The sequence below is a fragment of the Myiozetetes cayanensis genome, unplaced genomic scaffold (genome assembly GCF_022539395.1).
Source record: "Myiozetetes cayanensis isolate MyiCay16 unplaced genomic scaffold, myiCay2020 scf2-11, whole genome shotgun sequence".
In the NCBI taxonomy this organism is placed as follows: domain Eukaryota; kingdom Metazoa; phylum Chordata; class Aves; order Passeriformes; family Tyrannidae; genus Myiozetetes; species Myiozetetes cayanensis.
This window is the reverse complement of record NW_026087411.1, coordinates 78,301,167-78,313,363: the sequence shown is the minus strand read 5'-3', so window position 1 is coordinate 78,313,363 and position 12,197 is coordinate 78,301,167. Positions and strand designations below refer to the sequence as shown.

General features: G+C 42.6%; 3 protein-coding genes across 8 annotated transcripts in view; 1 reads left to right on the top strand and 2 right to left on the bottom strand.

Annotated features, from left to right (window-relative positions):
* Positions 1-5,345, top strand: part of ANKRD6 (ankyrin repeat domain 6) — a 97,655-nt gene extending 92,310 nt beyond the window's left edge. For all 6 annotated transcript variants that reach the window (XM_050316782.1, XM_050316781.1, XM_050316783.1 and 3 more), the window contains 2 exons: positions 1,431-1,773; positions 3,101-5,345. In XM_050316782.1, coding sequence (XP_050172739.1) covers positions 1,431-1,773; positions 3,101-3,675 — 918 coding nt within the window. In that variant the 3' untranslated portion in view covers positions 3,676-5,345. The remainder of the gene's footprint in view (positions 1-1,430; positions 1,774-3,100) is intronic.
* Positions 5,346-6,892: 1,547 nt separating this feature from the next.
* LYRM2 (LYR motif containing 2) lies at positions 6,893-8,568 on the bottom strand. Its single transcript, XM_050316787.1, has 3 exons — positions 8,485-8,568; positions 8,207-8,347; positions 6,893-7,282 (listed from the first exon to the last, which is right to left on the bottom strand). The coding sequence occupies exons 1-3, from the start codon at positions 8,527-8,529 to the stop codon at positions 7,202-7,204; spliced, it is 267 nt and encodes an 88-aa protein (XP_050172744.1). The 5' UTR covers positions 8,530-8,568; the 3' UTR covers positions 6,893-7,201.
* Positions 8,569-8,681: 113 nt separating this feature from the next.
* MDN1 (midasin AAA ATPase 1) overlaps positions 8,682-12,197 on the bottom strand; it is a 95,083-nt gene continuing 91,567 nt past the window's right edge. Inside the window, exons 101-102 of the mRNA XM_050316778.1 lie at positions 11,025-11,167; positions 8,682-9,638 (exon numbers count right to left, since the gene is read on the bottom strand). Coding sequence (XP_050172735.1) covers positions 9,450-9,638; positions 11,025-11,167 — 332 coding nt within the window. The 3' untranslated portion in view covers positions 8,682-9,449. The remainder of the gene's footprint in view (positions 9,639-11,024; positions 11,168-12,197) is intronic.

Below are 12,197 nucleotides of genomic sequence, written 5' to 3'. Positions count from 1 at the left end.
CAGTTTTTGTTTCATTAAAGGACATCTGCAGGAACATCTGCAAATGGTAACAAAGGCTAAGATCTATGTTGTTCCTTTTACTTCTCATCCATTAGGTTGTGGGCCCTGGGAATCTCTCCCTTCTTCTCTCTCTGATCTTTTTCCCCCATGTATTGAAAGGCTGCAGTTCTTCCCTCTGATGTTAGCAACACGACAGCACCTCCAAGCTGTGTATTAGTGCCATTAGGCAAATCCTTTTTGTATGCTTGTTTAACCAGTAGTACAAGAATAACTGCTCCCACAGAGATCCAGCTGATCCAGCTCTTGCCCTTCTAGCTTCTACAAAAATTCACCACTAAAACCTGTGAAGAAATTTGTGTTTCTCTACTCACATGGGTAAATTTAAAATACAGTTCATTTTCTCATTACTGGTATTCTTCCAAGAATTGGGCAATACACTTTGTGCTAGTAAAATGTCATGAGTTTTTGTAAGACTCTTCCAAATCTGCTTTAAAAGACTGGCAGCTGTGATAATCCTTGCATAAACCACTGATTAAGACATTTGGGTCTAACATCCACAAAACACTGTTCTCCAAAGAAAAGTACTTACCAAACTAAGGCAACTTTAGTTTTTATTTCATTGTAAGAGGCATAAGTATTATACTGGCTGCTGAAAGTCTAGGCTTGTACTCCATCTCCTTGTAATCTCCATTTAAGAAACGAGATGCTGGAGTGATAGATCAGATGCACTGAATTAAGCAATATCAGCTGTTCCTGCTCTGTTGGGTCTAATTGAAACTGCTGGAGAAAGAGAAATGGGCTTTACTAAACACATTGACTAAATGTCCTTGTGCCTAGGAGGGCCTGACCTAAATTCATGATGTCATATGAACAACAGGGTGGAAGAGCTACTCCTATTTTAAATTATTTAAATGACTCTGCAGCTGACACTTATTAAGCACCTTTGCAATCTGAAAGCTGTTAGTGATTTATAATTTAGTGTGGAACTTGTCTTTATCACTGAATGAACAGAGAAGCACAGGTTGGTAATGATATAAAACTGGATTCCACAAGTGTCTAATTTAAATTTCAGCATTAAAAAAAGTCAGCTTTGACCACATGTGACGTTCCTTGCACTTAGAAAGTATCATTGACTGTATGATTAAACAAGTCATCCCTGATCAGAGGACTTAGAGTTGCATTTGAAGTCGTATCTAAGAGGTGGTGGCTTGGAGAAAAGAGGGTGCCTTTCGTTAGCTAATGCATAGTTTTTCACCTTTTCTGATTTGCAGTCCTTTAAATACCCACAGTGACAGCAGGCGCATCTGTACAGGGAGTCGAAGCCCAGATACCCAGCTTGCTTCTCTTTGTCCTTGCCACACGTCTTCAGCAGCCCAGGAACCGTAGGATCTCATCACAGGATCGTCTAATTTGCAGTCTCTTTCTCATAGATTTCTTTGGTCGATGAGCTGAAGACTTGGTGCTTGTTGAAGATTCAGAATCTGGAGCTCAAACTTTCTGGAGATTCCAGGTCATCAAGACCAAAATCAACTTTGTCCACTTGTGAGTCTCTCACCGAGACCCTGGATACAGACAACCACCCCCACAGTGCCAAGGACTGTAAAGCCAACCAGCCTGTGCTGCAGTCAGAGGCCTCCCACCAGCATTCCTGTATCACACTTCCCAATAGCCTCTTGGAAGATGGGGGAAGGAGCAGAGTCCAGATGCCAGAGCAGAGCTTTGGGAAACACTTTTGCGTTAAACAAGACGGTGCATCAGGTACAGCCATGCCAGGTACTTAGATGTCATATTTATTCAAGGGCAAGCTAATTAACTGAGGGATGCTTTAACATCTCATATATTAATTCTGGCTGTGTGCTTTCCCTCATCCATATGCCTAATGTTTTGGGATTAGAATATGCTTTCAAGGAAGCCAGTAGGAAATTTTAAGACATGACTGGGTGGAATTCTGCTGACTCATCCTGGTACTTCTGGTGTCTTTGAAGCCAAGTCCTTTGGTGCTCTGAATAATTCTGTTTTCTGAAATTTCTCCACCTTCTCCAGAAATGCTTACCACCCTGTTGTCTGTCAGGAAAGCGGGCTTGTGCAGATTATCCAGAGTCTACTGAAAAAAGTGTATTGTTATTTAGTGCTTTTTAGATGTTTGGAACCTGTAAGGGCAGAGATGTGAACCTAAAATACTCATTTCCCATGTTAATATTCAAACTGCAAGTATATAGAATAAGCCTCCTTTTCCTCTTCTCTTGAACCAAAGTCTGTTTAATTATTAGTTCATTTGGCAAGAATAAAAATAGCTGAGAACCTCAAAGCCCATTCAGGGATCAAGGCCACCTGAAGATATGGTTTAAGCCACCTCTATGTGCTTGGCTCTGGAAACTTTTGAGAAATAATAAAGATGTGGGCAGAATGGCCAGGTCTCCACAGCTAAGTATAATGCAGAGTGAACAGATGTGGACATGGATGCCCCATCAGATTAGAAAGGCACATAGGAAATCTTGTGGTACGTGAGTGTGAGCTATTCTGCAGTTTTTTGTAGTTCAAAACTACAAAATGTGAGACCTTTTCATAATTACCGGGGCTTCAAATTTTATAGAAGGAGGGTGTTCATAAATATCAGCAGACATATCTTGGAAATCTAGACTGATCTTTGTTACACATCCTTCTGATGAAGTCATAGAATCATAGAATGGTTTGAGTTGGAAGGGACCCTAAAGATCATCTAGTTCCAACCCCCCTGCCATGGGCAGGGACACCTTTCACTACACCACATCGCTCAGAGCCCCATCCAACCTGGCCTTGCACACTTCTGAGGATGGGAAATCCACAGCTTCTACAGGCAACCTGTTCTAGTGCCTCATCACCCTCACAGTGGTCAGTGTGTAGACCCATGGCCGCAGTGCAGCACCTCCCTGCCTGAGCCAGCTTTTCTCTTTGTTACATCACCTGACTGTGAAGATGTTTTAAACTAATATAAGCCTGTACAACGTACACAGCATGGTACGTGGGAAACTGCATCATTCATCAAACAACGAGGGCTTCTGAATGCTAAAATAAATGCCCAGAGCTTTTCTTAACACACTGTCTATATTTTATTCTGTAGGTACAGAGCAACAGTCAGTGGCTGGTGGACCAGTTTCTTCCTCTGCCCCTGCTCAAGATGTCAGGCCAAAGGACAAAGCTGTTAGTGCCAGCACGTTCCAAAAGTTCCAGCAGGAGCTGCCCTCCTCCGAACTTCTGGGCTCCAAATTAAGACATGTTAAGGTTCAAGCTGCTTTGCAGCCATTGACTGAACCTGCAAAGACCGAACCACAGGGCGGATACTTCATCGACAAAGGAACTCAGACAAAAAAGTCCAGCAGAAGTGGGCAGTCGAGGCACAAAGCTCTGCACCACGCCGGGGCACACCAGAGCCAGGAGCAGCAGCCCTGCCCCCCGCCTGCAGGACAGCCCCCTGCCCCTCCCCTCAGAGACACCTCCCAGGCCCTGGAGATAACACAGTACTTCTTCGAGGCTGTTTCCACACAGATGGAGAAGTGGTATGAGCGGAAGATAGAAGAAGCCCAGTGCCAAGCAAACCAGAGAGCGCAACAGGACAAAGCTGCGCTCAAGGAGCACATTAAATGCTTAGAAGAGGAGCTCAGCAAGTTAAGGACTAAGGTGCAGAAGGACAGCTAGCAACTGCCGAGCAGGCAGTCAGGCAACAGGACTCATCTCGGAACCTTCTGTATGGGAATCTGGAATATTGATAGATATTTGTAGTGCCTGTTATATCCAAACAAAACACTCTTTTTCAGGAGTAGGAATAACTCTGGAAACTCCATAACTGAGGAGGATTCATATGCAGACTATACTGATAACAATGAGATGCTGCAGATTAGATCCTTTCTTTGTTATTTCCAAGAGCCTGTTAATATTGCACTCCCAGTTTCCAGATGCTGCTTGAAAACACATGCATTAGCAACCAAAACTGCTTTCTGAAAAGGGAATTCCCTTATTTCCACATAGGTCATGTGTGGCTAGAGGGTTCCACTGTATGCTACATGTAAACATGTGGTGATACCAGTACTGAAATAAATCCAGGATGTTTGAGAGTTTTTGACAGAATTCCTTAGTGAGGAAGGGCTATTGATCCTATTTTAGATACTCCCCAGGGCCTGTCTCTAGTCAGTGAAGAAAAGCTACAGAACCCACTCCAATTACAAGCCCAGGTAGGTGACAGATGCAGGCTTTCAGCTGGAAGAGGGCAGGCAACCACGGATAGAGATGCTTTACTCTTGGTTTTACGTTATTAAAATGAATGCTATATCAGATTTGTCTTTTTTTTAGTGGTGTCCTGGTTGCAGAGCTCCTTGTGGTTACACAATTGTTGGGGCTGTGATCTGACAGAGAAGTTTTGTTTAAGGCACGGATAGCAAATATTTTACTGTAACCATGGTCTACTTGTTAGGTATAAGTTTTATATGAATCTCTTTTCCTTCAAGCAGCACATGGCTGAATTCTCTACTGTTGAAGAAGCTTGAAAAAGTCTTTTATTTAAAGAAGTGAAAGCTTGGTTCCTTGTACTCCAGTATTTCTTTTTCTGCAGTCTGAATTTTCTCCCACTTTGTCCAGACTGTCTACCTTTGTTCTTCTGAATGACTCCTCTGTTTTTTTTCCTTTATCTCTACAAAGGAGACCAGGCCCCGATGAGTTTGCAGGTCTTAGGACAAAATCCCACAAAACAGATAAAAGCTTGAAAATGTTGTTAAGTTCTATACGTTTTGATATACAATCAAAACTTACATTGACCAGATGTTGTCCATGCTGACAGATTCCAAATGATCTAGAGGCACTGTAACTCATTGTCTCTGCACCCTTTTAGGGTTTCCTCCTTATACCTCTGAGAAGGCTCCATCAGATTCTGTTACAAAAGTAAGTTTACTTACCAGATCATGATTGAACCGATTCTGAAGAATTGTTCTAGCACAGTATGGTACTGTTATGCCAAGGAAAAAATAGTTTTGTACTGGGGAGCCCTAAAATCAATACAAAATACTTTATACAGCATTGAAGACACCACTGACTAATTAGTAATTAAGCTTTTGTCTTCTTAGCAGATGTATAAAGAAAGTTGTATCATATAACAATATTTTTTAAAGTTCCTATTAATGCACTATCAAGACAAATGTATCTGCAGCTATGGAAATAACTAGTTTTGTTGCTCTGACTTCTGTAGTCTAATATAGACACTTCCTTATGTTTACAGTTTTGTTTAAGCTACTGTAGGAATGCAGAAGCATGCTACTGAAGTTTTGTATCACCTGAATAATGTTTTGCCAAGCAATTAAAGTTGAGTGTTGCTCAGAGATCTGTGGCGTTAACGTTTTCTAGCCAGGGAAAACTGACAGGATCCCTCCCTTCCCTCACTTCACTTGGAAGGGAGAGCAAAAAACTGGACTTCAGCTTCTGAGCTTTTGTGGCTGTAAACCATGGGAACAGAGCCTACCATCCGTCCCGAGGGAGGCTGCAGGGAGTGACTGCTGCTTCTTAACTGGTGCAGGCACCCACCATTTCAGAAGTTACTGGCGCGGGGCCGAGCTGTGCAGCTGCTCACACACACTCCAGAGCTTGCCCAAGCACCAGGGAGAGGCCATGGCTTCAGCTCATCTGTTTCACATACGGACCACACTACTAAGGTCATATGTACAAGTAATTTAAGTAAATCCGAAGCAACCTGCCTGCAGGTTACTGATATCAGAGGTTCTCTGAAGCCCATGAGTGAATGGTAAAAGAAAGAGAGGTATTTTATCCTAAATCCTTGGACTTTACAAAATACCTGTAATCCTCAACACCCTAATACTGCCAGTGTATCCCACCAGAAAATGTTAACAGAATATAAACTTTTATCAAAATATTTTTACACGTGTATTTTTCACTGACTGATTGAAGCTCAGAGGCTTCTGTCTATACAAACCCGAACCTGTGAGCAGTCTTACTGGTTGCCTGAGGCACATTCTTTACTGCAAAGCTAAATAAACATCATAGGAAAGGATTCTACACTGACTTTCAGAAAAATAATCAGAAAAAAAGGCATTCCATTTTTGCAAAGCAGCTTTGAAGACCCTTTGTTTGGCTCCAGCAAGCAGCATACTTCCTGCTCCCATCTGGGGCCTATCATCCCTCCTGCAGCCTGGAGTAGCATCCTGTCCCTTCTCTTGTGCCAGTGGTGGCACTTACTGGATTTGCTGTCCTGCTCACCAATCCAGCAGAAAGCCACGCTGGCGTGGGAGGGTGGCTCCCTAAGGGAACTGTAATAGCAAAGTGGGAGAGCAAGGAGTTCTGCATGTCTTAGAACCACAACCTAAACTGCACACAGTACAGTAGTAGTCAGGTATCTCTCTACTGCTGCCTGTCCAGTTACGTGGACAAAACCCCCTGGCTCATCTAGGTATTTCTAAATTATGTATGTAAGATACACTGCAGCTCAAGGAAAGTGAGAACAGCTGCAAGCTAACAAAACTGCAATATCATAATATTTGGAAAACCAAACCACAATATTTGCAGTTAGCATTTACTAGCTGTAATTCTACTTTAAATTGACTTTTAAATACTAGCTTGACGGTTAATTCCTGTTGGCTTGGTAATAACCGTCTCTGGGGCTAAAATCTCTCATTTTCATATATAAACACCTCCCATTTTAAGTTTTATTCAGCTACTACTGAAAACCAGCACCTACATACAAAACACTTTCTTCAAAGTTTTGTCACGTTTATATTTTCTGGGCCCATTTATTTATCCCAAATGCTTTTTCAATCATAAATTTTGGTAAAATCCTTGGCACAGTATGTGGACAGCTGTTAGCACTATGAATGTTGCCACCTACAGTTATCACAGTAAAAAACAGACAAAAAAATCCGGTTTGTATTTATTTTCTATTTCACAGGTGTGTAACACTGCTGTTGGAATTTTTGGTGCTTTCTGCTTTTCCCAGAGCAAATGCTACATCATCCATTCTGTTCTTTATGTCTGAGTGATTTCCACATAGGAAGGTAACCAAACCAAGAAGTGAAAGGGGAAAACCCAAACAACATCCCTGCTGTGGTAGATTCCCCCTTCAAACTTTACCAGGTTGCCAGCAAAAGCTGCCATTATAACCACATTCTGGAGAAAACACCATTCTTCTTTACAGCAGATGAAAGTCCAACTGTAAACAAAATCGGTATCAGGATTTTGCCAGCTTGAGTGTTCTCTGAAGTTCCTGCAGTTGCATGTTGCCCTGAGTAATCATCATCCTGATTGCATCCTGTAAAACCAAATGGAGTCTACTGAACTGAACATCCATACACAGGTTGTACACAGGTTTCACACAGCCACGCAGATTTTTAATGCACTAAAATACATACAATTCTTACTGGCACTACCGTCATCTGTTTCTTTGTGTGAAGTAACACTAAGGTGGTTAAGAAACAGGTGACTAAATGAATTAATTTTTCCCAGTTTCTCAATGATGTGCTTGGTTGTGGCTTTAAAACTCAAGTTTCTAACTGGATTCAAACTCCTAACAATCATTTTCTTTATGTTTCTGTGTCTACTGCCTCTGCACGTCAGTAGTGACGAGTTAACATGGGCATTATGGAGACACGGCTTTTACAGAGCAGGTGGCTGTTTCTCCCAACATTATATGTGTTCTCTAGAGCTTTGTCTGCATAGCTCAGCCACAAATTCCTTGGGCCTTGGCTAGAAAAAGGAACAAACAAGAAAAGAGGACTGGAGACATACAAGAAATGTGAAGGTTTCTGCATTTCATATTTGTTTCATATCTCAAACCATCCGATTTGATTGTATTCTGCTTGAATATGCTTGAAATTAAAGGTTTTTTTAAAAAACCTACAGAAAGCTTAACCATTAGTAATTTTATGTTAGTTACTATATTACTCAGTACAATTTTCCTGATCTGTGGTTTGAGTAAGCAGAATTATTTGTTTTTTAGCTTTCTAATTCCAGATTATTATCTGGAAATTAAGAGAAACATTACTACCGCCAACAGGGAGGATAATATTTATAGATATGCCCGATTACTTCTTCTATAAATGAAAAAACAGTAGCAGGAGACTTCTCACCAGTCTGGAAGTGACACCTACAAAACCCCTCCCAAGCCACAGGACAGCACAGCAGGGTGACCATTCCCCAGGGCAGGCGGTCAGGGCTGTGGGTTCCCGGTCCTCACCTCTTCTGTCGCATCCTTATTTCTCTTGAACTCCTCCCTGGCCCAGTCCCTCAAGTAGCGGCGATCCTGTTCAGCCGGCACCTCCCGGATAGCCCGCAGGATCTTGCGGTACAGCTGCAGGACCTGCTGCCGCCTCAGGAACTGGGGAGCAAGAGAGGGAGGTCTGCCCGCTGCTCCGGGACACTGCTGCGAGCCGCACCCTCGGCGGCTTTGCTTCCAGGGACATTTACACAAACACAGAGGGCCCCGCCGCCCCCGGCCCGAGCCGCCCCCCGTACCTGCCTGAGGCTGAGCGCGCCCGGCGGGAGGCGCCCGGCGGCCATGACGCCGCTCCGCCCCTGCCCCGACACGGGGCCGCCGGGCCCGCCCCCCGCGGGCGGGGCCACCCGCCGCCATTTCCTGGGGTGTCCCCTCCCTGTGGGGAGTTCGGTTCGATCACTGAGGCTTTGATCAATTCCAAGAACAGACGTCGTAATTAAAAAGAGCGGCACCTCTTTTTATTAGTACAGACGATACAAGATGCATAGCCTTTGCACTGAAAAATCACGCCCGTGCTCTTAAGACATCGGATTTATGAAGCGTCCTCAATGTCTCCCTCAGACAGAGGGGCAGACTACACAGTGTAAACTGATAGAACAGAGATCGGCATATGGCATTATTCAGAAAACTCCCTCTTGATACCGTCAGACAAAAATCTGCAATAATTAAATAGGATGTGTTAAACTGCAGAGTACTTTTAAGTATTCAGATACTCATTTTTTTTGGTCGTTTAAAACCACCTGCTTCCCTGCTCCTCCACTCCTTCCCAGAGGCACCAGCCACACAGGTAAAGCTAAAGAATGCTTTTTTGCCAGACACCTCGAGTTCTAACACAGAAATGCCTTCCCAGAAGCAAGACTGATTTTTCCTATGGCAGCAGAGACTGCCAGGAATAATTGTACCTCTGTGAATATTACAAATACTTTTTTTCTTTCTTTTTTTAGGTAATAAGTTATTACAAGAGAAGTTGAGGAAAGTTTATTTGTGGGAGTAGCAGGAGACAGTCTCACAATTGCATAATTGTCCTCTGACAAACATGGGAGAGTGCACCTAAACCACTTAGTTCTGCGCAGTCTGACTGCCCAAGGGCAGCTCCTGCAGGTTAATCCTCCTTAGGAGGGGCCTTATGATCCCTCCACTGAAATGCTGTTCCATGTATTTCAGCAGTTTAGCAGCAGTCGGGTCCTGACTTTGTCTACAAAGCCTACAAAGTGTCTGAGGCAGTCACCAGTTCAAACCACTGTCTGAGTGCATCACTCAGAGTTTCTGGAAGTGCGTTCACATCTCTAAGGATCATGTAGAACGGGAATGGGAATTCTTCCATGTAAGATCTGATTTCAGGCAATTCTCCAGGTCCTTTGAATATAGGTACTTTAATGTCCAAAATGGAATCCTGTAAAAAAGTATTTATGTTACTGCTAAATGACATGCATCTTTTATGGCCACTGATATAATTTATCCTTTTTTTCAAATACTTAGAATTCCTCCCATTAGATTAAAAGTTAATAAAATACTTCTAAGATTAAAAGCTGTAAGTGTTCAATGGTAAATCAGACCAAAAGCTGAACAACAAAGAAGTTAAATACTTTTGCCCTTTTTAGATGAAAGTGCTCTAATCCATGAATTATAGGCTAGAAGAGACTAAGCTTATGCTTCTGCAATTTATTATTTAGTTCCATAAATATTGTCTTTCCTTAGCATTTTATGAGTTGAGTTTACTCAACTGTTACCAGTTTGGTTTATATATTTGATGCCTTTCCGACACTGTCGTCTTTAAGCTCTTTAGGGCTGAGTTCAGCTTGCATTTGTGCAGTGCTCTAAGACAAGATTCTTAAGCAACTTATTTCATAATATTTCAACAAATACTACAGAGACAAAAATCAGATTAAACTCCAGCTGTGCTTCTTGTAAAAGTAACTTCTTAGTTGCTCAGTGTAGCAGTTCAGAAAATTAATGAAGCTTATGAAAAACCACCTTTTTTGTCCCCCAGAAAAAACGCTTATGAAAAACACCCAGAATTTTTGCTTGATATCAGGCCACAGTATCTGAACAGCCAAGCTTCATCAGAACTTTAAAACAGTTTGTCAGCAAGAGAACTGGTAGTTTTTCAACACTAAATATAGCAGATGAGTTTTGTATGAAAAAATAGAGGAAGAAAATGTGAACTACAAAATTAGTCTTCACCGCATAATTCAAAGTAAACCTTAGGTTTGCTCACTTATTGCACTCAGAGTCTTCCTGAAAAGTTCCCAGGTATTTCAGCTACCCATCCAAGGATATCCAACAGTTTTTCCCCCCTACTACCAGATACAGAACTCAGCTTTCACAATTCAGGCACTAAATAACTCACATACTCCTTTCTGTCTATGTTTAATCTCATACTGGCTCCAGCTGTCATGTCAAATGGAGACTGCTGTCAGAAATTATCAAGCTGAATCAGAACTGTGATGGAACAAAGCATCTCTCAGACTCCAGATCTGTCAACCTGCCAGCTACTTCCCTGGTGGCCAAGATCTACAACCACTACATTTGAAGATGGGAGCTCTTACTTAGCCTTTCTGTGGCATGGAAGCTGAGGTTTTTTAAAGTACAGAAGAGGATAAGAAGCACAGTAGGAAGAAATCATAGATCTGACAGACATGAAAACCTGAAATTGGGCTAAATGTCTTTGACCTCTACAAAAGATAAGGTAGCTGTATGGCACTACAAAAGACAGGAAGATTTGTATCAGATTCTCATTCACTGCAGTTGAATACCTCTCCCTTGCTCCCTTACTTACCCTGGAATTAGGATTGTCCAACACTACAAAAATAACAAAGATATTGGCATTCCGAGCTGCTTGAACTGCTGCCGTCACTCGTTCCTTGCCTTCCAAGAAAAGGCCTCTTCCATCAGATACAATCAAAAGCAGCTGCGCCGTTTCTGAGCACAAAGGACATTTCAAAGTCAACTAAATTAGTTTAACTTGTTCAAAAGGTAAAAAAACCCTATTCTTTTGTTTGCCCTGTGGGTATAATTGAAAAAGGAGTATTCTTAAGGAAATCAAGTCTTTATCAAATAGAATGCAGTGACTTAACCAAATTGCTTAGCTGCAGTTAACAGTGGATCAAGAAAGAACGTACCTGCTGACACTACTGAGAATACCGGAGGGAGGGGAACCCACCACCCATCAGTAATATAATCAAGGATGAAATGCATGGAAAATACCCAACAGACTCAGTCATGGTCTTATCTTTCATGCCTGGTAAGTGTCCAGGGGTTGAATACTGGCTGTACCATAAGAGTCCAGCCACTAGCTCAGTAGAGCTCCCTGATGCTGCCGTGAAATAGAGCCCAAACCCAAAGCAGGTACCTATGGGTTCATCACTCTCTTCAACTACCTGAAGGGAAGTTATAGCCAGGTGGGGGTTGGTCTCTTCTCCCAGGCAACCAACAACAGGACAAGGGGACATGGGCTCAAGCTCTTCCAGGGGAAGTTTAGGTTAGATGTTAGGAAGAAATTCTTTACAGAGAGGGTGATCAGGCATTGGAACGGCCTGCCCAGAGAGGTGGTGGATTCACCATCCCTGGAGGTTTTTAAAAAGAGATTGGACATGGCCCTTAGTGCCATGATATAGTAATTAGAGTTGGATCAGGGGTTGGACTTGATGACCTTGGAGGTCTTTTCCAACCCAATCTATTCTATGATTCTATGATTCTATGATCTGTCTTAGCATTTCACCCTACACTAAAACTGGGCTTTTGAAACGTTGTCCTTTTGACCCCACTTTAACAGGCGTGGCTTCCATCAGAGAACAATCTTGGACTGCCCAAAGTGGGTGATTTTTGGATGAAACTAAATGAGAAGATTTGCCTCAAAGGCACAGTCAAGGCAGTCCAACCACTGCAGGGCATTGAGCCCCTAGGACCAAAGGAGCTGGTCTGAAGTAAACCTCCTGAAACATACACAGCA

Excerpts from the sequence above, each read along its gene's own strand:
- LYRM2 (XM_050316787.1), bottom strand. The coding sequence starts at position 8,529 with ATGGCCGCCGGGCGCCTCCCGCCGGGCGCGCTCAGCCTCAGGCAG. Across the intron at positions 8,348-8,484 it reads GCGCGCTCAGCCTCAGGCAG|TTCCTGAGGCGGCAGCAGGT; the intron begins GTACGGGGGGCG and ends CTTGCTCCCCAG. Across the intron at positions 7,283-8,206 it reads ATAAGGATGCGACAGAAGAG|GATGCAATCAGGATGATGAT; the intron begins GTGAGGACCGGG and ends TTGGTTTTACAG.